Below are 20,936 nucleotides of genomic sequence, written 5' to 3'. Positions count from 1 at the left end.
AAACATCTTAAAGGAGGGGAAATTTATTCTAACGCACAGCTTTCAGAAATCTCTGTTCATGGTTGTCTGGGTCCGATGTTTTGGCGCTAAGATGCAAAAGAACAGAGGGCTGCAGGAATATGTGACTGAGGGAGCTGCTCATCTCATAGCAGTCAGAAAGCAGAGAGTGTGTGTGGGGGGAGCTGTCAGATATAACAATAGATAGAATATTGATGGAGCTGCCCCCCTAAGATCACTTCCTGCAAGTAGGTCCACTTCATTAGCTTCCATCATCTTCCACTATCCCATCAAATTCACATATTGATGACATCAGATTCCTTATTATCTAATAATTTCCCAAAGCTCCAATTCTGAGCACTGCTAAAATGGAAAACAAAACTTCAGCACTTGAGACTTAGGAGATATTCCAGATCCAAACAATACGCCATGTGTTTTTAAATCTGTGTAAAAAAACAAAACAAAACAACAACAACAACAACAAAAACAACAACAAAAAGAAAAACCCTGAGACGTTTTCAATCTGAAATTTGTCTTTTAACAATCTAAAATATATGATCTTTTGTGTATTTTAAATAAAGTGATATCCTCTAAATGATGTTAAAAATCTCAATCACACACACACACACACACACACACACACACACACACAGATTTGTAATTTCTTGGATGGAGAGAAGAGAAGAAAAAATAATAAAGCTTCAAATATCCTGGTGGTGAAGTGAAAATTAAATTCTGAACTGAAAGTCAAGTAGGACGTTTGGTTTTTGCTTTATTTATAGTATGTAATTTAAATCCACACAAAAGTCGAAGGCATGTCCTACAGATTTAATATGTACATCTATACATACAACATGTGGTTGATCTATTTTATTATAGCCAATCTAGATGATTAGTAGATAACATATACGTATGGTCTAGTATGGTTTTTGATGAAGTATTAGACTGGGTAAGATTAAACATGGTGAGCATATATAACTTTTCTCTTAATTAAATGTCTTCACATAAATTAACATTTGTGAATTACCCATACAAACTTGACAATCCTCCCAATTGTATAGATTTTTGAAACTGAAAAAGATTCAGCATGATTGGGATAATAGATCATTACATCTGTGATGATCCTGTAGATGCTTGTAAGGTTTGTCTCTTCTTTTTAAAATCATTACAATTAATTGTTACTGTTTTGGGATCACACACTAATGAACAAAGTGAGTCCACATGATTTTGTTAATTTATCATATCCCCTATATCTCTATTTAATTTGATGTATCTCCCCTACTCTTTCCACATTTATTCTTCACAGAATGTTTGTGCATCCACAAACTATCTTTATGAAACCCTATTTTTAATGAAATGGAATATGAATGTGATGAATTTGGGGAAAAGTTGTGGTTTGAGGATGGAGGCACCGTGAATGAGATTAGTGTCCAATGAAGCCCTAATACAGTGGTTCTCAAGCTTCCTAATGCTGCAACCCTTTAATACAGCTTCTCATGTTGTGGTGACCCCCTCCCATAAAATTATTTTCATTGCTACTTCATAACTGTAATTTTGCTACCATTATGAATTGTAATGCAAATATTTTTGGAGATAGATGTTTACCAGGGGAGTAGTGACCCACAGATTGAGAACCACTGTCCTAATACTTTCTGCAAAGCAAAAACAAGGTGAGAAAAAAGCTTCTGACTAAGAAGCAATTGTGGCCTTTCTGCACACAGACCCTTGGTTCTGTACTTCCTAGACAAAAAAAGCAATCAGAAATAAGTTATGTTCTTCAGTCTATGACACATGGTTTCAAAAGCCCAAATAGACAAAGTCTCTGGATTCATGTTACATTAACCAACACCCCACATGACCTCAAAGGAAATGAGAGGACAGGAAAATTACTGGAACCAAAATACCACAACACAAGACGTCAGCCAGACTTGTTCAAAGGTTCAATGACTGATAAGTCACATGTAGTCTTGTCCAATTCGATCTAATGAGGCATGATATCTTTGGGGTTAGATGTGCACATCCCCTGGTAGCTGAACTCAGACTCACTTTGCTAAATTTCAGTTTAGGCAATGTGTCTTCCTTCTCTCACAGTCAGCACTAAAATATTTTTATAGAAAAAAATGCAATTCATATGGGTATAATTATTTTGTTCCAGGAAATGAGAATTTTCTTATGATGTTACAGCTTTCAATAAGCTTAAAAGGTTTTATGTTGGTTTTGTTCTCTTTCTTCCCCTTATGTGTGTAGATGGTGTCACCACAGTCAGGAGTATGGACTCAGAATGTGAAGTCATATGAATAAAATAAAATGTGTATTGCTATTATTTACTATCCTATCACTTATTATATAGTAATTATTATTTGGATTTAATGAAACGAAGTATCTTCCATTTTGCTCAATTTGGCCTTGCACTCACTATATTACTGGTCTGACCATGAGCTTGCAATCCTCCTGCTCAGCCCCCTAATTGTTAGAATTATGGAATTGCACCAATGCACCCAGATGAAATTCTTGTTATTCACACTTAGTTAGTATCATGAAAGATAGTATTTCAAAAGTCACCACCGATTGTAATTCATATGAACTCTTGCTTCTAATTAATATCAATGATGTGGTGATGACAGAGTTCCAAGTCTGTAGCCCTTGTCTTTACTGTGAGTCTTCCTCAGTGTCTTGCTACTCCACTAGCTGGGTAGCTTGGTGGGAGGCAGTGCTAACAGAACCAAACTATGCACCTTCTTGATAATTTTGTATCTCTCATATTGTTTCTCATGCGTTCTCTGGCTATTTTCTAGCCCTTCTTTTCTTGACATGACTTCTTTATATTTTCCACCCTTAAAGTAAGACCACATTTACTGTATCTGTTCTTTTAGGAATCTTACAGTAATCACAGAGACATTATAGTTATACAGGCAAATCATTTTAAAAAATCAAAATGGGCTAAGAAACTCACAGTTTCTCCAATAACCGAAGGAATGTTCATTGGTTTTCATTGTATCAGAAAATGAAAAATTAGTGCAAATTTATGCCAATATCTTTCTGAGATGATTGGGCATTTTGAGTCATTAGAAAAGCATTAGGTATTTAATATTTTGTCTTATCTGAATTTTACATAAGTTTAATCAGAAAATCACATAAACATCATTATTGTAATATTTTAACATAAAATAAAATATAAGGATTGAAAGGTTTTCCTAATTCAAGAAATTAACATCTATTCAAGTTAAAAAATTATTTCTTTTATTCTTTGAGATATCACTTCCCTTTCCTTTCTTCAAACAGTCCCATACCCTCCTACTTAATCTCTTTCAAAGTCATAGTCTCTTTTTTCATTAATTGATACTGCTTGCATAAATGTATATACATATATTTTTAACATAACCTGGTCAATTTGTATATTGTTAGTTGTATACATAGTTTCAAGGTAGACCATTTGGTTTGGATAATCAACTGGTGTGTTCTTCCCTGGGGAAGAGTATTTCTCCCACTTTCCAAATTCCTTTTTTCCTGTAGGTTTCCTGGTCGTTCCTCTGTAAACTTTTCAATATTTACTGTTGTCCTTTGTTCAACTCAAGTTGAGGCAGTCATGTTAGTGAGACATTACAACTTTAGCTTCTAACATAACAGGAGGTACAGTCTCACAACAAACTCCCCGATCCTCTGGCTCTCACAATCTCTCTGCCTCCTCTTTTGAAATGATGCCTAAATGGTAGCTGTGGGAGTTTTCTAGATATATCCCTTGGGAATGGTCTCTATAACTCTGCATTTTAATTGGTTGTGGATTTTCTGTAATGGTCTCTGTCTGTTGAGACTAGAAGTTTCCTTGATGAGGGGAAAAGACTAAACTTATGTGTAGGACATTATAAGGACAGATATTTAGAATGTAGTAAGGGATTTTGCTGGGTAAGGAAAGTAGAAAGTAGGCTCTCCTACTTGACACTACTAATCCTGGATAGTTGGTTAGGCTTTTAGTACCAGATATGATTTCTAGCTGAGTGGATCTTAAGTACAATTTGAGAGTTATTGGTTAACTGCCAAAGTGTTTGCCACTGCTACATCCTTAGGGTGCAAGTCAATGTTATGGTTAATAGGTGTCATGTAAGGGTAGAACTTTTGATTGCTTCCCTCATTTACATGCTTCCATGGAAACTTCTGGTACCATGAAACCTAGTCCTCAGGAGGCGTTTCAGTAATTTCTACATCAGCATCTCTGATCCCTGTCTCTGAAGTATATGATGTCTTCTTCAAAAGAGATTTACTTTCAACCTTTGAGGGTAAATCAAAAGTAGTAACAGTAGCCCTTACTTTTCCTGGGGTCTCTTAGACAACATTGAACAACTTAAAATAATTTTTTTTAAAATAATTGGCTTTGTGAATTTTGTTGGATGGTGTTTGACACTTTGAGTCAGCATTGTGAGCCCAGATGAGAAAAATTCATTTAAACTATATACATGTATTTACACACAGACTGTTATTTTACCTTCATCTCATTTCCTGTATCCATCTCCATCTCCTTCCCAACCTTGTCCATTTATATTTTTTATTCATATATTCATGTTTAAGAAAATCTACCTAGAATATTTACAATTCATTGTAATTGGTAAATACTACTTTAGAACTTCTACACATATGTTGGGTTCACAAATTTTGCTGGTATAATGCATAAAATAACTTAGAGTTAGATATACACAGTCTTAAAATTTCTTATAAGCTAACAATTATCTGAACTAAAGTCAAGGCAAATTCAGTATATAGTTATTGCTAATAATTTCCATGATGTTGCTTTCTTAAGGAAACAAATGACCAGAGGAAAGCAGGAACTGTCCCAATATCTTATAAATTTTATATATTTTATTTTTCATTAAGCTCAATATCATTGAATGCAACAAACTCCCAAGAAATTAAAAATTGATAATTTCTTCTTGAATTTATGATCCGTTTTCCTGTAGTTCTACTAAAAGAGTTAAAAATTATACTACCCTACATTTTATAGAGCCTTTTTTACTAAGTGTGAATAACGTGGTTGGAAAAGTGAGAGGTAGAAAAATGAGCTTTTTGACAAGGAGAGGTTATTAAATATGGGAACAAGTTCCTAAAGGAGCTGGGAAAACTGGAGGACTTTAGAAAAAAAAAAGGAAATATCCTCCTATCTGTGCTACAGGTGATCGTGTGGGCGAGATTATAACTAAAGGCAAAATGATAGATCTGATGAATACAAATGGAATTTTCTAGCCCTGTGGGTTAAAGATTTATTTTGTAGGATATGATAAAATCACATTTAAAAGTCATACCTCATTATTAAATCCAACTGGAGAAGAAATTTGGTGTTGAAATATTTTTGAACAAGAAAAATGAGAGGAAATGATTGTCTACTTCATGTTAATTCAGCCGGTCTCCATGGTATACAAAACAAAGGAGTTTTATATTCCAGTAACATCTGTGAAGTGCTGTGGGAAACTTTTAAATGTGACATGTAGCTGAAAGAGAAATGGCTACAGAATTCCTTTTTGGTGAGAACTCACCCGGGTTTAGTAAAACACAGAAATGGCCTTTTCTGTTTGTAGAAAGTTAGCATACAGAATGGTCCCTGGTTATCCAAGGGTGAGACAAGTATGAAGAAATTTGTGGATGAGCTGCAGTGAACAAAATGGGAGGGAGTGCCTTAGCAGAAGAAAGGAGGCTTGGAGCCACCTACATGGCCATATGAGCAAGGCTAAGGGAAATTCTCCACGGTTTCCAAGCCTGACCTCTACAAAGTCATATGGAGCCATATGAGGAGCTATCCAAGGGAGCAGTCAGCCCATTGGTCATCAGTTCTGGAAAGAAGGGTGGCAGAATCATGCTAACTGTTCATTTAAGTGAGTGCCTGCTAGAAAGCCAGGCTTTTGGCTACTGGCATTCAAATCAAGTTTGGGGTCTATTACAAGTGAAGCCACGAGCTCACTGTGGTTATTTCTCCTCTTTAAGGCACTATGGGGAAAAGCTTGCTCTGGATGCTTGTCAAATATGAAGGAAGAGGGACACGTTGTGCCTGCTGAAGAAGAAAGCAGACCACTCTTTTGTGACTTAGCTCCAGGCAGCATCAGATGCTGACAATAGTCTGCAGCCAAAAGTTGCCAGGAATACAAGTCCCACAAACTCAAGTAAATTAATCTCACCACCATACAGAAGCCTTGGAAAGTTATCAAAGCCCAGATTTAACTACAGTCTCTTCCCTCAGCTTTTAAACATTTCACTCCAGTTGGACCTTCAACAGAGCATCCATTCACATTGATTCTGAACTTCTGACTTTTACTAACAGGAAGATATTAAATGGGCATGGTTTTAGCTACTAGGTTTAAAGTGTCGTTTTGAAGTATCTCTTCCTTACTTATAGAAGCATCAGTTAAATATTAAAGATAATATTGTAAAATAAAATTAGTATGTACCCTATCTCTAATTGCTCTTTAAAATCATATAGTCAGTTGGGCAGAAGTGGCACATGCCTTTAATCCCAGCATTCTGAAGGCAGAGTCAGGTGGATTTCTGTGAGTTCGAGGCCATCTTGGTCTACAGAGCGAGATCCAGGACAGGCACCAAAACTACACGAAGAAACCCTGCCTCAAAAAAAAACAACAAAAAAAAATCATATAGTCAACAAATACCAAGAAAATGTACATTCCCCCAAAAAAAGTGGTACTTCTAGTTACATTTGACATGTCTTATACATATTAATCACCAATAACTCCAAATTCTGGGCTCAAAAATCTTATTTCTTCACAGCCAAGAAATAACACATATTTTAGACAATGTATGTTTCAAAAGATTTGTTCATGTGCACTTACTAATTTGTTAATGTGCTATATTTGTAATCTCATCAGTGATATGAATAAAGAATATTCATAGAGTTTTTAATTATTAAAGACTTGATACTCTGACAAATAGTTTTATCAGTTTGTATAACTTTAATAAAAAATACCTGTGATAATTAACTCATACAGAGAAAGAATATCCTTTAGTCGACATTTTATAGCTCCTAGTCCGTAACTGATTTAGCCATGGATGAAACATGTGAATGAGAAAATTACACATCTTAAGCCAAGAATAAAACCAGAAGGGAGCCAAGCCTCTAAAATATCTTCCTCAAGGGTAAACCTACAATGATCCAATGAGCCTGCCTCTAGAAATTTCTACTACCTCTCAGTGTGCTGCCTTGTTAACCATGCCTTTGAGCAATCCCTAAGTCTTTTAGAGATGTTCAAGATCCTACCTAGAGCTATACCTGTGCTGTATCATAATTTCCAACATTTATTACATCATTTGTATTTCTGGAAATTAGGTGAAAAGTATATAACAATAACATCTATTCAATAGTGATATTGGGGTAATACTCTGTTAATATTGAAAGTTTATTTGTAAAATAGTAAATCAGTCATTGATTATTTTTGTTATATACTCCATAGTGTGCAAAACAAAGGAATGCAATCTCTCTCTTCCTTTGTAACACCCAAGACAGCAACTCCATCTAAGGTGGTGAGTATGATTCAGACTATGTCCATAACTGCAATATTATGGAAAGCAGGCAGGAGATTTGACAGTAAATATTCTTGCCATGTTACCATTACTGTTGGAACTTTACACTATAAATGCATAGGAACAATATCTTCAATAATATCATGTCCATTTTTCAGCACTAATCAGTAAATTTTTGAACTATAAACTCTTTTAAAGCTGACACTGCATGATTTATGAAAATATTCATTGTGAAGGAGGAGAGATGGGGTGAGTTGCTTGAAATGGATTTATTAATGCTCATCCACACTCCAGCTCAGTTTATGACCTACATCCAAAGTAGGACATTACAATGATCAGGGAAAAGATATATGGTGTGCTTGGAAGAGCCTATTGGTATTGCATAAGAACAGTCCTTAAAGTCCATCCAGGAACACAGGGTGGTCGTTCATAAAGAACTGTTTGACAGGTCCAGGAAACGTGTGATCTGAGTGCATGGACTTTGGTCAGGTGCCAATGGAGTGAGACAGTAGAGTGGTTCCTGCAGCCTCCCCAGTTGTCTTCTTCACTGCATTCAGATCCAGCAGTGTAGGTACAATGGGGTAGGCAAAAACTTTCGGATGAGGTCAGATTCCAGGCTCCATAGTGGAACAGGGATAGTTCTGAATTCTCTGAATGAGCAGCACTCAAAAGTCAGTTTGTCAGCAATCTCTTTCACTCTCATAGAAGTGAGTTATGTTGTTAGGAAAGTAATTCCACAAAGGCTTCTATAGGGAAGAACTGATTACTCTCTCTTTTGTTAGAGTTTCCCCCTCACCAGAATATATTACTTTTCAAGGAAAATTAAAATTTAAAACATAAACCTCCCTCAAAATTAAATGAAATTGATCCCACTGTGACAATGTTGATAAAAATCATTGCCTACACAGAATGAATAAAACAAAAATTATACATGTCTGGCAGTAAATAAGAAAAGTATAGATACAGTAAGATCCAACTAGGTTTTTGTTGTTTTTATAGCCCCTACTATAAATCTCCTTGAAATAATTCATCTCCATACATCATTGTGTTTTCCACTGCTCTCTCACAAAAATCAATGCACAGTTTGTTCTCTCATAATTCAGAAGGAATGGCAAACTCCTTTGGAATTGTAGAGAACTATCATACTCTCTATATTTCAATGACATTATAACCATTTATCCCATGGTATACAGCATCTTAGTTGTTTGTTCATTATATTAAATGTTACTTCTTGGTGTAACTTTAATTGGTACAAATGGTTTTAGTCTTATCCAAGCCATCAACCTACTTGATTAGGATTGGAGTAATTAAAGGAAGGAGACTGATAGCATGAGGGGGTGGATTACTGAACCTACTTTTAAAGAACAACTTGACAAATATAGGATAGATATGATATCTTCTTTAATTTTGCCAAATACAAATAGACTAGATATTATAAATAGACTAGATATTGTAACTGTAATTCTTGCTTAATAATTGTTTTGTTATATGTAATTTTACTATGTCAAAGTGAAAACCTTCCTTTTGGAAAAAAAAAAGAGGGGGTAAGTGCTGTGTGGATGATTGATTGATAAATAAAATGCTGATTGGCCAGTAACCAGGCAGGAAGTATAGGTGGATCAAAGAGAGAGGAGAATTCTGGGAAGTGGAAGGCTGAGGAGAGGGACGTTGCCAGCTGCTGTGATGAGGAACAGGATGTAAAGTACAGGTAACAAGCCACGTGGCAAGATATATATGAATAGAAATGGGTTAATTTAAGATAGAAGAACTAGATAACAAGAAGTCTGCCATGGCCATACAGTTTATAAGCAATATAAGCATCTGAGTGATTATTTTATAAGTGGGCTGCAGGACTGCAGGGGCTTGGCAGGACCCAGAGGGAAACTCTCCAGCTACAGCAGACTAATGAGAATCCTCAAGTTTTGTCTGTGGATGTTTCTTACTCAGTTGATAGACTGCTTGCCTAAAATGCATGAAGTCCTGGGTTCCAACCCCAGTACCACATAACTGGGTATGGCAGTTCACAGTAGATCCAAGGCTCTGGAGATGTACAATAAAACAAAGTACAGTGTCATCCTCAGCTACATAATGAGTTCTGGATCAGACTGAGCCATGAGACCTAAACACAACAACAATCAAAAAAGGTACACATGTGGCAAATTGTCCTGGAACTCTGCCTTCTGGATATCAGGTGGCCAGTGTTGTCTATAAACCTGAGAAACTGTGATCATTATAGGAAGGGCTAATAAAATTGGACTCACTTCTATCCACTCATGGAGAAGCAAGAGGGGTAATGACACTCAATTGAGAGCACACCAGAGACTTGTCACAACAACCATCTTAAATTATATAAAAGCTGGTAAGGGGGAGAGCCAGCTCCCTGGCCCACCACAGGGGTAGGAGCAAGGAGGGGAGGGCATCTTTGCCTTGCCCTCACCACCACATTGCAGACAAGGGGGGTGTGGCATGCTATCCCACTCTCACACCCTCAGGGTACACCTGCTCTCCTGACTACTGCAACCAATGCAGGCAGGGACAGCTCTCAGGCTTTTATGACCTCAGGGCCAGCTCTTTTCTTAGATATGATTGTTTCATAGTTTCTCAGATTTGCTGAATGTTTTGTGACAGGAATTTTTTAGATGTAACATTTTCTTTGACTTATGTATCCATGTCCTCTATAGTATCTTCAATGCCTGAGATTCTGCCTTCCATCACTTGCATTCTGTTGGCAAAGCTTGCATCAGTAGTTCTTGTTCACATTCCTAAATTTTTCATTTCCAGAATTCCCTAGTTTGTGTTTTTCCTTGTTGCTTCTATTTTCCTTTTCTAGTATTGAGCAGTTTCATTCATGTCCTTTAACTTTTTTTCTGGCATTTTTTTTTAAGGATTTATTCTTTTCCTCCAATTGTTTGTTTGTATTTTCCTGGCTTCCTTTAAGGGATTTATTTATTTCTTCTTTTTTTTTTTTGGTTTTTCGAGACAGGGTTTCTCTGTGTAGCTTTGCGCCTTTCCTGGAACTCACTTGGTAGTCCAGGCTGGCCTCGAACTCACAGAGATCTGCCTGGCTCTGCCTCCCGAGTGCTGGGATTAAAGGCGTGCGCCACCACCGCCCGGCTTATTTATTTCTTCTTTAAGGACCTCTATCATATTCATATAGTTTGTTTTAAAGTCTTATTCTTGTGCTTCACCTTTGTTGGAATAATAAGTGCCTTCTGTGGTGGGGTTGCTGGGCTGTGTTGGAGGCATCTTGCCCTGGCTGTTGTATTCTTATGCTGGCATCTAGGCATCAGGGCTTGGAATGATTTTGGTTCTACTGCTGATTTCTGGCTCTATCTTTGTTGGGTGGTTGTTTCGTTCTTCATTTCTGTTTCCTCTCTGGATTTTCAGAGTGTATTGATTGTGTGTTACCTATTTTACTAGCCTGATCAGCTGATTTGTTCACAGGGAATGGTTGCTGGTGTTTGATAATGAGTCAAGGGGAGGCTAGAGGGAGATGGCCTCTTGTAGTGCTAGGAGTGACTATTAAGATTGGGTCTAGGGGAACAGAGGGATTGGAAAAAAAGTCTTTGATGACTTATCCAGATAGGCTCTCTTCTGGCAGTCAGGTGTAGGGCCTATGGTTGAGCAGGATGTATCTGTCTGAGTTCAGGTCAGGGACAGTGATGAGGGGTAGGGGAGGCCCTGGGGGATGGTCTGTGAGATCCACAGGAGGTGTGGACAGTGGAAGGGAGACTACAGCTGGTTTTGTTGCAGAATTAGGAATGATCCTGAGTATTGGGTCAGGGTCATCAGAGATAGTGGAGAAGGTCTCCAGATAGACAACCTGGTCCATTGAAAGCCACTAATTTACCTCTGCTGTAGATGAATTGCTAAACGGTCTTATTAATAAAAAAAACTCGGAGCCAGAAATTGAGGTTAAAGCTTGAGGGAGATCAGAGGAATAGGGAAAGCCACAGCTAACCTCACCTCACCAATGCAGCAGCTTCCAAAAGCAAGCTACTTCCTGTCTGCCCAGACCTATGTGCCTTACTATTCTGCCATCTGATTTGCTCTCTCTGTCCAGCTACATCACTTCCTCTTTCTGCTCAGCTCTGTCACTTTCTGTCTGTCTGTACAAACCTCCAGACCTCCATGGTTAACTAGTGTTAGAATTTAAGGCATGTGCCACCACGCCTGGCTCTGTTCCCAGTGTGGCCTTGAAATCACAGGAATCCAGCCGGATACCTGCCTGCCAAGTGATAGGATTATAAGTGTGTGCTACCATTGCCTGACTTCTATATAGTCTTTTTCCTCTGATCCTCAGGTAAATTTTCTTGGGACACACAGTATATTAGGGGATGCAATAGATCACCATCCTCTGTGCTCAAACCATATATCTATTTAAGGATGAAAAAGAATTTCATTTTCCCCTGTTTCTTTTGTTAATAATAAAACAAGAGGTTTAGGTAATCCGAACAAAAGCTAGCATAGAAAAGTCAAAGAAGAAAACAAATTTTCAAAATATCTTCTTCTAGCAGTTTCAGTATTTCATGTTTCACACTGAGGTCTTTGATCTATGTGGAGCTTAATTTTTTTTTTTTTTTTTGCAGGGTGACAGATTTTAGTCTTCTATATGTGACCATGCAATATTCACAACAGCATTTGTTGAAGAGGCTATCATCTTGTTTTCCAGGGTTTATTTGTGGCAGGTTTGACAAGTATGGGCTATTTAACTCAGTAAAAAACAAACAAACAAACAAAAAAACAAGTTTCTTACTGGAAAGATACTTTGAAATGTAAAAAACCTTTGTAATTCAGCATAATATAGAGATATGAGAGACTCTTTTCAATGTTTCTAAAAAAAAAAAAAACAGGTTTTAAGCTGAACTCTTCTTGCTTCCTGAGGCCCAAGAAGTAATCATGATTGATGGTGCCATTCATGTCTCAAGTGACTGATCATTTCTTCCCACTGTGAATAAAGGTTCTTGGAAAGACTTGTATCATATACTGAATCACTGATGAGGATTGCTAACTGAAATGATTGTGTAGAGGTTGGAATGTTTGTGTCCACAGACTATTTTTTAAACCCCTTAACATCCATCTTTTGCCTACCTCTATGTCTTAGATTACATCCTTGTGATTATCAGATGAAACCTTTGGAATTCATTCATTTCATAGACCACTAGCTTCCATCAACCAAAAGTCTAATACTATCAAAACATATCTGAGGCCAATAGATGAGATTAGCCTACCTACTAAATATTTCACCAAATGTATTTGAAAAGTGTCTTCATTAATGATTTTCTTGGTTTGATGCTGTGGGATGTCTTTCTGTATGCTGTGAATATGTGTGGCTCCCATTGGATAATAAACAAAGCTGTTTTGGCCTATGACAAGAAAACTTACAGTCAGGTGGGAAATCCAAACAGAGGTACAGAGAGAAGACTAGCAGAGTCAGGAGACACATCAGGCCACCACCGAAGAAGCAACAAGATGCCAGCAGACCAGTAATGCCACAGTCATGTGGCAGCATATAGCTTAATAGAAATGAGTTAATTTAAGATGAAAGAGTTAGGTAGCCAGAAGCTGAAGCCATAGGCCATAGAGTTTGTAATTAATATAAGCCTCAGAGTGATTATTTTATAAGTGCCTGCAGGACCTCAGGGCCAAGTGAGACTGGAGAAATTTCTGGCTACAGTTTGACTTCTATAAAGCTTTCTGAAACTGTTACCACTTTGGAATATAAAATTTGGGATAACCTGGATCTGTGTTCCTAGACCATGATCACTAATGATTGTCTCCAGAATAAACTATCTCACATCACCTTTGATGTGAGAGCTATGATTCTTGCATCACACCATGCTTCATTAGAAGCTGAGTATATGATGTCTGGAAGGCTTTGACCCTCCGATGCACATAAGTCACAGTGAAAACACATAAGGAATGATAACGCAGACAGAAATGTACTTAGACATCTTGGAATATCTCCAAAGCAGAGATTCAACCAATAAAAACCTCAGGACTTTTTGGATCATCATTATTTGAGACAATTAATTTATTTTGTGCTTTATTCATTTACTTTTTCTGAAACTTATATCTGAACTCTTCTCGCTAACAAAGAATGTACAATATAGAGACATGTTGTTCCTATTACAAAAATCTTACATGAATAAATTATTCATAATTAATAAGTAGGTTTAATTATATACAAAGTTAAAAACATAGTGATTGATTTAAGGTTTACTAATTTATCATTGAAGTACTAATGAAAAACACACTATAAAGTTATACACTATTTGAATTATAGTAAAAAATATTTTTAAATGTTTCTATCAGTAGCATGGTAAACTGAATTTGTAAAATCATAGCCAAGAATTATTTGTATCGTGGGTAAACTTTGTCTTGGAACTTGTAATGCAGACCTTGGACATTTATTCCTTGCAAATGTATTCTTTTCAAGCTCTCTCTACAAGCAATTGTTCGCTTGAATTGAATAGTAAGCCAATTTGTCTTCAAAATGCATTTATTTCCTCACCTATAACTTCAAAAATCTACAAGGAGCTTTTGAAAAATAACAAAGAATAAACATCTGATATAAAAAAAAATTATCTGAGGGAATCCTGAAAAGAACTTTACAGAGGAAAAAATAGAAGTAAAATCATATTCCATCACCAGAGTTGTTCTGCGGATTACCAATCACAACTGAATTTGGTAGAGGGGATATCATGAGCTATGTATGATGACAGAGCTCTGGGTCATAATCTTAAAGCAGCAGCATAGAAAGCCAGAAATTATTATAGGACTATGAGATGGAAAGTAAGCCCCTCGTGGAGGATTCTGACTGATCTGAGAAGCATGAATTCAAGAACAATTAACAACTGCTTACATCATTTCTCCCCTAAACTGTAGACCTATAGTTTTCTGGGATCTAGTTAGGATCCCCATTTATAAGGAAACATCATATAATAAGCCTTTAGTGCATACCCATTAGCTCCTGATCTCACTTTATATTTCCATCAAAAGCATCTCTGAATTTACTATATAATCTCATTCATCAGAACACTGAGAAAAGAAAAGAAACAAAAACAAAATCAAAAAACAATGAAAAATCCTAGATCATTTAGCAGCCATTTGAGATTTAACCAGAAAGCTACCAAAATGGTATTATAAATGGCTATAGCTAAGGTAATTAATTGTTACTCTCCCCTGAAAAGCTCATACAAATACTTGGTTATTATTATTATTTTTGAGTACCTCAGTTTCTCCTAACCCTTATGCTGAAGGTCTATGTTAAAATGCTTTTTAATATAGTTATATAGTACATTTCTTCAATCCCATGATGTTGGTGGCCCAAGACAGAGGTATTCATTTACTAGGTCTCATACTTCCTAAATATATGGTTCTTTTATTTCCTTTTTAGGCTTGGTACTTTACCCAGTGACATAAAGTTAAAGAATTATTTATGCATGAGTAATTTAAGTTTCATTGATCATGTATATAGTTTAATGATTTATGTAATATGTGTCAAACTCTTGAAATTTTAGTGAATGTGCTCTAAAATCTGTGCCAAGTAGAAAAACGAAACAGTATTCATTGAAGGAGAAATACATAAAGATTCAAGAGTTCTTTTCATATAAAATTAAAGTGTTAAGTGTTTTTGGCAGATAAACTAACCAATCTTCAGATCTCTATTTGTTTTCTGTAAATCACCTTGAGGTGGATTCCTATGTAAATATCAAATTCCATAAAATCGAGAAGTATATCTGTGTAACATTAAATGCAAAATTTTAAATAGGGCATTTCTAATGCAATGTCTTCAGATTTTAACTAGAAAAAGAATGAGGATGAAACGGCAGTTTGTGGAACATAAATCTTAGCAACTTTTTTCCCTTCTAGACCAAAGCAGAAGCAAGTATTTCTTGAGGTTGAGGGGAACACTTGAGCACCTGACACCATTCCATTACACAACTCTTAGGCTTTTGTCTGTAGCTAAACTCTTAGACCTTAGCAATGTGAATCTGTTTTGTGTTGCTATAACTTTGATACTTACTCTTTTTGCTTTGATTTACTAATCTGTTTTCAAAATTTCCTTTTAATCTTGTGAAGACATCATGAAAATTTTCATATGCTCACTAGGATCATCTCACTTATAAATATTTTAAGAATTTGTTTGTTATCATTGCAAACATCACCTTTCTAATTCTTAGTACAAAAGACAAATACTTGATGTTTCTCTATCATTAGCATGCATATAAAATAGAAATTATACAATGTATTTTCTTTTCCTTTTTAAACACCACTTCATGTTAAGCATCATGAGAATGTATTTTCAAGGCAGGTGGGATACTTGATCATGTAAGAAAGGTATTAGTCTTAAAATCCAGGTTTAGACCAAAAGATCCTCCAAATTCCTGAAGAACCAGTATTTTATTACAGCAGAGCATTCTGTCCTGGCATGGAGCCTATGCCAACTGTTCTGTGTGAGTTTTGTTCTGTAGTAAAAGAGTAACAGGACATGGAAAAAAAAGTTTGTTTTCCCTTCTGGGATGGATTAAGAGAAGAAAACAGATGGAAGTTAAGTGACGAAAACATTTTTTTTTCTGTTCTCCCACCTCTTGAGTCTGTGTTAGATAGATGAACTGAGAGGAAAGGTGTTCTGGTTCTGTCAATATAGCACTCCTGAGTACCTGGATGTGATAGTATCACTGCCAGTCTTCCAAATGACATTTGTGTCAGACATGTTGTGACAACCGTCACAGAGTCCAGAGTTCATGAGCAGGGGACAGCCAGGTAAGGTTTGCAAACATGTGCCTTTTGTATAAATGATGTTTTCTTGGAACAAAGCCACAGCTCTTATATGAATGGTAGAGATAGAGATACGTTTTTCTCTGAGCTAGCTCACTTTCTACAAGAAAAAAAATAGCCTGTTTTCTGTTTTTTTTATTTTCATGCTGATCCTTGACCTCATACACTCCATTTAACAAAAAGCATCTGACAAGTTATAGTGGTGCATGCCTTTATTCACAGCACTCAGGAGGCAGAAGCAGGTGGATTTCTGTGAATTAGAGGCCAGTCTGATCTACATAGTGATTCCTAGTCCATCTAGGGCTACATTTTGAGACATAGTTTCATAGAAAGGTAAAATAAAATAAAAATGAAAATATGAAACATTTGACTCCATTTTGCATTCATATATTGAACCAAGATGACTCTGGACCCTGATGAGCATATGTACAACTCAATCGGTTTGTTACCTTCAACAAGGCTCTGACCAAAAATATCTTGTTCCTAAAAGCAGTAAGTACGCCACTGTATGCATTTTCTAAAGGAATATGGAACCATAACATGGGCATACTAAAATTATATCAGACAAACCAGGACCAAGAACTTTCCAAACACAACTGAGCAAGTACAACATCCTTATAGGGACACCATAAAGATGAGGACCTGTAACAGTACTGTGTCCGCACTTGATGCCTTTGCATCTGACAGCTTGGTGTGTACATCATGGAACTGATGAGCAGAGAACTCTACCTTCCCTGGAGTGTCATCACTGCTTGGTCTCCAACACTGATGTGCCCTACTCAACTCACAATCAACGGTAGTGTTTGGGTAAGGTCCACACCTTTGTTTGTCTGTGTAGACCCCATTCATCTTTATGGGCTCTTGATCTTCTGCCTTACTTCGGCCGCGCAATTGCATACTAGACTGAACTTAATGGTGACCCGGAATCTCAAACTGTCAACAAATGTTGCTATTCATTTCCCACAGACTATCTTTGCCTCCTACCCACTTTCACCTTTCCTCTAGCAAGGCCTCTTTGAAATTCCCAGAACTTTGTTGCAGCCTTTTTTACTGTTTGTAGCCATTTTAGAACCTATACAGATATAGATACATATAAAGAGATCACAAATATGTTTACTGTGTGATGTATAATGTGTGATTTTAGAGTGAATTGCAGTAGTTAAAATTGTAATAAAATACTCTTTGTTTATTTACCCTGGCTATGTGATCAACAAAATGAAGACCACTTGGCAAATTACAGGCAACAAAAATCATTGTAGTTGGTGATTTATAGTTATTCAATAAATCTTGATATTTCTGACATGGCACACTCACAAACATAACCTCTTATGTGTGGCTGCTTTAAAGTTTCAGGGTCAACCTTTTCCTTATTGCAATGGAAATTGTATGTCCCCTAAGTCTAAATATTTACTTGTAACTTGGCACAAGTGGAGAAAAATGCATTGGTCATGAGAACATTTAGAGAGAAATCATGAGTTGCACCATCATATAAAGTGTTCCATAAACGGGAGTCATACTTCTGGTGACTGACTGTGCCTAACATACACAAATATGAAAGGGATCCTATCAGTTCCTAGGGACAATTATGCTTATTTTTCTCAATGTCTTTATATTGCTAGTTTAAGGAATGAGGAAGAAAATATTTACATGATGTAAGTTGGCAAGCACAAACAATCAGGTCATTTGTTTTATGTGTTTCCAGACAGGTCATTTAGAAAACTTCAAAGCATACCACTGCTCAGCAAACTGACACGTCAGAACTAACCTCCAGCCTTTCATGTCGTATAGTCTCAAATTCAGCCACCCAAAACAGCTAAGAGAAACACTAGGAAGAATGGAAGAAATCTGAATGACTGTGTATTTTCATTAAAATTATAAGAATTATCCAGACTTTATTCACACAGTTTAGTTTTTATCCCTAAAAATGTTTATTAGCATGATTAAACAAATTTTTGAATAGTAACAGAAGGAGTTGCTAAACATGTAAGAGTTATCAGTAGCTCTAACCTATAACCAATATTCGAACTGAGTGGACAGCTTTATTGCCAGTCTTCGTTTATCGAAAACAATCCACGTATTGGTTCCATGACATTCTAACTATAGCCTTGTCTGAGAATGAGTCCCTACAGCAATTAAGTATGAAAAAGTATCTTCCATCATAATTGGAAAGTGACTTGCATTGGAGTGTGACTGAGTAAAGAGTTGATTAAAAATACACAAAGAGTTGGATTTTTTGTTTTTAAAAACACTCCTTTACACACGACAAAGAAATAATTGGTGTTGTGGCTTTTAAAATTCCTATGTGATGCTGAGAATGGCATCCCCAAGAAGTCCCCCCACCCCCCTGCACTGGATGCAGCCCTTCTTGGAGATGGCAGATTCCAGGGGTGGACCCTGAAGACTTAGGCCTCCACATGTTTAGAGTGGGTGAGAACAAAGAAGGAAATGGGAGGTTCGAGTGGAACGGGGACAGAGTGGGAGAGCAAGGAAAGAGATACCAGGATAAATGAAGACATCACGGGAATAGGAAGAGACAGGGTGCTGGGGAAGTTCCCAGGAATCCACAAGGACGACTCCACCTTGGACTAATGGCAATGGTCGAGAGGGTGCCTGAGCTGGCCTATTCTGGTGACTCGATTAGAGAATACCCTAACTGTCATCATAGAGCCTTCATCTAGTTACTGATGGAAGCAGATGCAGAGATCCATGGCCAGGTGCCAGGCTGAGTTCCAGGAATCCAATCAATGAGAGAGAGGAGGAATTCTGTGGGCGGGGGGCATTGAGATCCTGATGGGAAAACAGGCATAGACAAACAGCCACACTAGTGGAAACCCATGAACTGTAGACCAACAGCAGTGGAGCCCCCATTGGACTGGACTAGGCCCTCTGGATACACGAAGCAGTTGTTTAGCTTGAACTGTTTGCCCCTCACCCCCCAGGCAGGGGGAACTGGGATCCATCCCTAGTACATGTGCAGGCTTTTTGGAGCCCGGTACCTAGGGTGTGGCACCTTGCACAGCCTTGGTGCAGGGGGAGGGGCTTGGACCTGCCTCAGCTGAGTGTACCAGGCTCTGCTAATTCCCCATGCTGACCTTGACTTGGGGGACATTAGAATGGGGGGGTTTGGGGAGAGGCTCGGGGTGGGAAGAGGGGGGAATCTGTGGTTGGTATGTAAAGTGAATAGAAAATTTCTTAATAATAATAATAAAACAAAGACAACATTGTTCAGAGCATAGTAATCATTGTACCTGTCATCTTCATACAGGTGTGGAAGTCTAATGAAAGCTTCCATGACAAAGTCAGCTTTCCTGAACACTTCAAGTAGGCTATTCAATTTTTCTTCCCAATTCTGTCTATTGATTTTCAAAATTTCTGACGGTTTCTCCCACTTGCAACCTACATTTTCCACACAGGGATGAAAGGGCAAAACTAAGGCAAGGATCTCCCTGCCTTGGATGAACTTCAAGACACTTTTGATATCTTTAAACAATGTCAGGGCCGATCACAAAGATCCAACAGATATAAGTAGCTGACGACATCTTTCTGGAACCCTGTATTTTGCCATTCATTTATACCAAGCACTCTGTACTTCTTTCTCTGGAGCTGCCAAATCATCATTTCAGAAAGCTCAGTGGTATGAATTTCTTCAAAACGAGGGCTCATGATTTTTGTGACTTCCCCTTCCCTACAGAACTTAAACAACAGCACTGAGAAATCTGGCTGGCTATTTATCCAACTCTGTAATGCTTTTGTATCATCTGTTCTTAGCCTATTTATGTCTAGAACATCTGTCAATGGGTTGCTAGGAAGAGTCTGCTAGATGTTTGTATTTTCACCAGATTAGTTTCAGAGACTACTTAAAATTAACCCAGAACAGAAAACACATTTTAATTTTTAAATGAAGGAATGTAGTTAAAAGTCATTGACTTATTTATGATTGTAGTCATTTCTGTTACCTTGTGATGGGACTTCTGAGCAAAAGCAAATCAATTATTAAGATTTCCTTTCTTGGTGTCCTTGTTGGCCACTCTGGCTCTTACAATCTTTCCACCTCCTCATCCACAGAGTTCCCTGATTCCTGAGAGGAGGGATTTGATGAAGACATGCCATTTAGGACTGAGTATTACAAAGTCTCTCACTCTCTGTACTTTTTCGGCTGTGGGTCTCTGTATTTGTTCCCATTTATTTAAGGAGAAAGCGTCTCTGATGATGGCTGAGACACTTATCTATGAATGTAACAGAATGTCATTAGGAGTAATTTTTGGTTATATTCATTTAGCAGGATTGTAGTGTTTGTTTTTCCCCTAGGTTCCTGGCCTATCTAGTCTCAGGAATTTGGCCATCGAAGCAATGTTTGGGATGGGTTCTATCTCATAGAGTAGGTCTTAAACCAGTTAGATGTTGATTGGTTACTCCCATAAGCTCAGTGCTGCTATTACACTAATGTGTGTTGCAGGCAGGGCACCATTGTAATCAAGGGATTTTTAGTTGGGTTGGTGTTTTACTTTTGTCCTTTGGTAGCATGCAGACTACTTTTTAGTGCCGTGAGTCACTAAGGATGAATAGAGTTTCCCTATGTTAAATGAGTTGTGTAGGTGTTTTCTCCAGTGATTGGGCCTTACTGCCACTTTGTGGAGATTAAC

At 37.3% G+C, this 20,936-nt stretch overlaps 1 protein-coding gene across 1 annotated transcript in view; it reads right to left on the bottom strand.

Moving 5' to 3' along the window:
- Positions 1-19,495: 19,495 nt before the first annotated feature.
- The window catches only part of LOC128111445 (protein-L-histidine N-pros-methyltransferase-like), a gene marked incomplete at its 3' end in the record, with an annotated part of 45,997 nt that continues 44,556 nt past the window's right edge, over positions 19,496-20,936 (bottom strand). Inside the window, 2 exon segments of the mRNA XM_052739714.1 lie at positions 19,496-19,788; positions 19,791-19,978. Coding sequence (XP_052595674.1) covers positions 19,496-19,788; positions 19,791-19,978 — 481 coding nt within the window.

This window comes from Peromyscus californicus, unplaced genomic scaffold (genome assembly GCF_007827085.1).
Source record: "Peromyscus californicus insignis strain IS unplaced genomic scaffold, ASM782708v3 Scaffold_16__1_contigs__length_79575227, whole genome shotgun sequence".
Taxonomy (NCBI): Eukaryota; Metazoa; Chordata; class Mammalia; order Rodentia; family Cricetidae; genus Peromyscus; species Peromyscus californicus.
The sequence above is the reverse complement of the archived record's forward strand: the minus strand, read 5'-3'. Positions and strand labels throughout refer to the sequence as shown.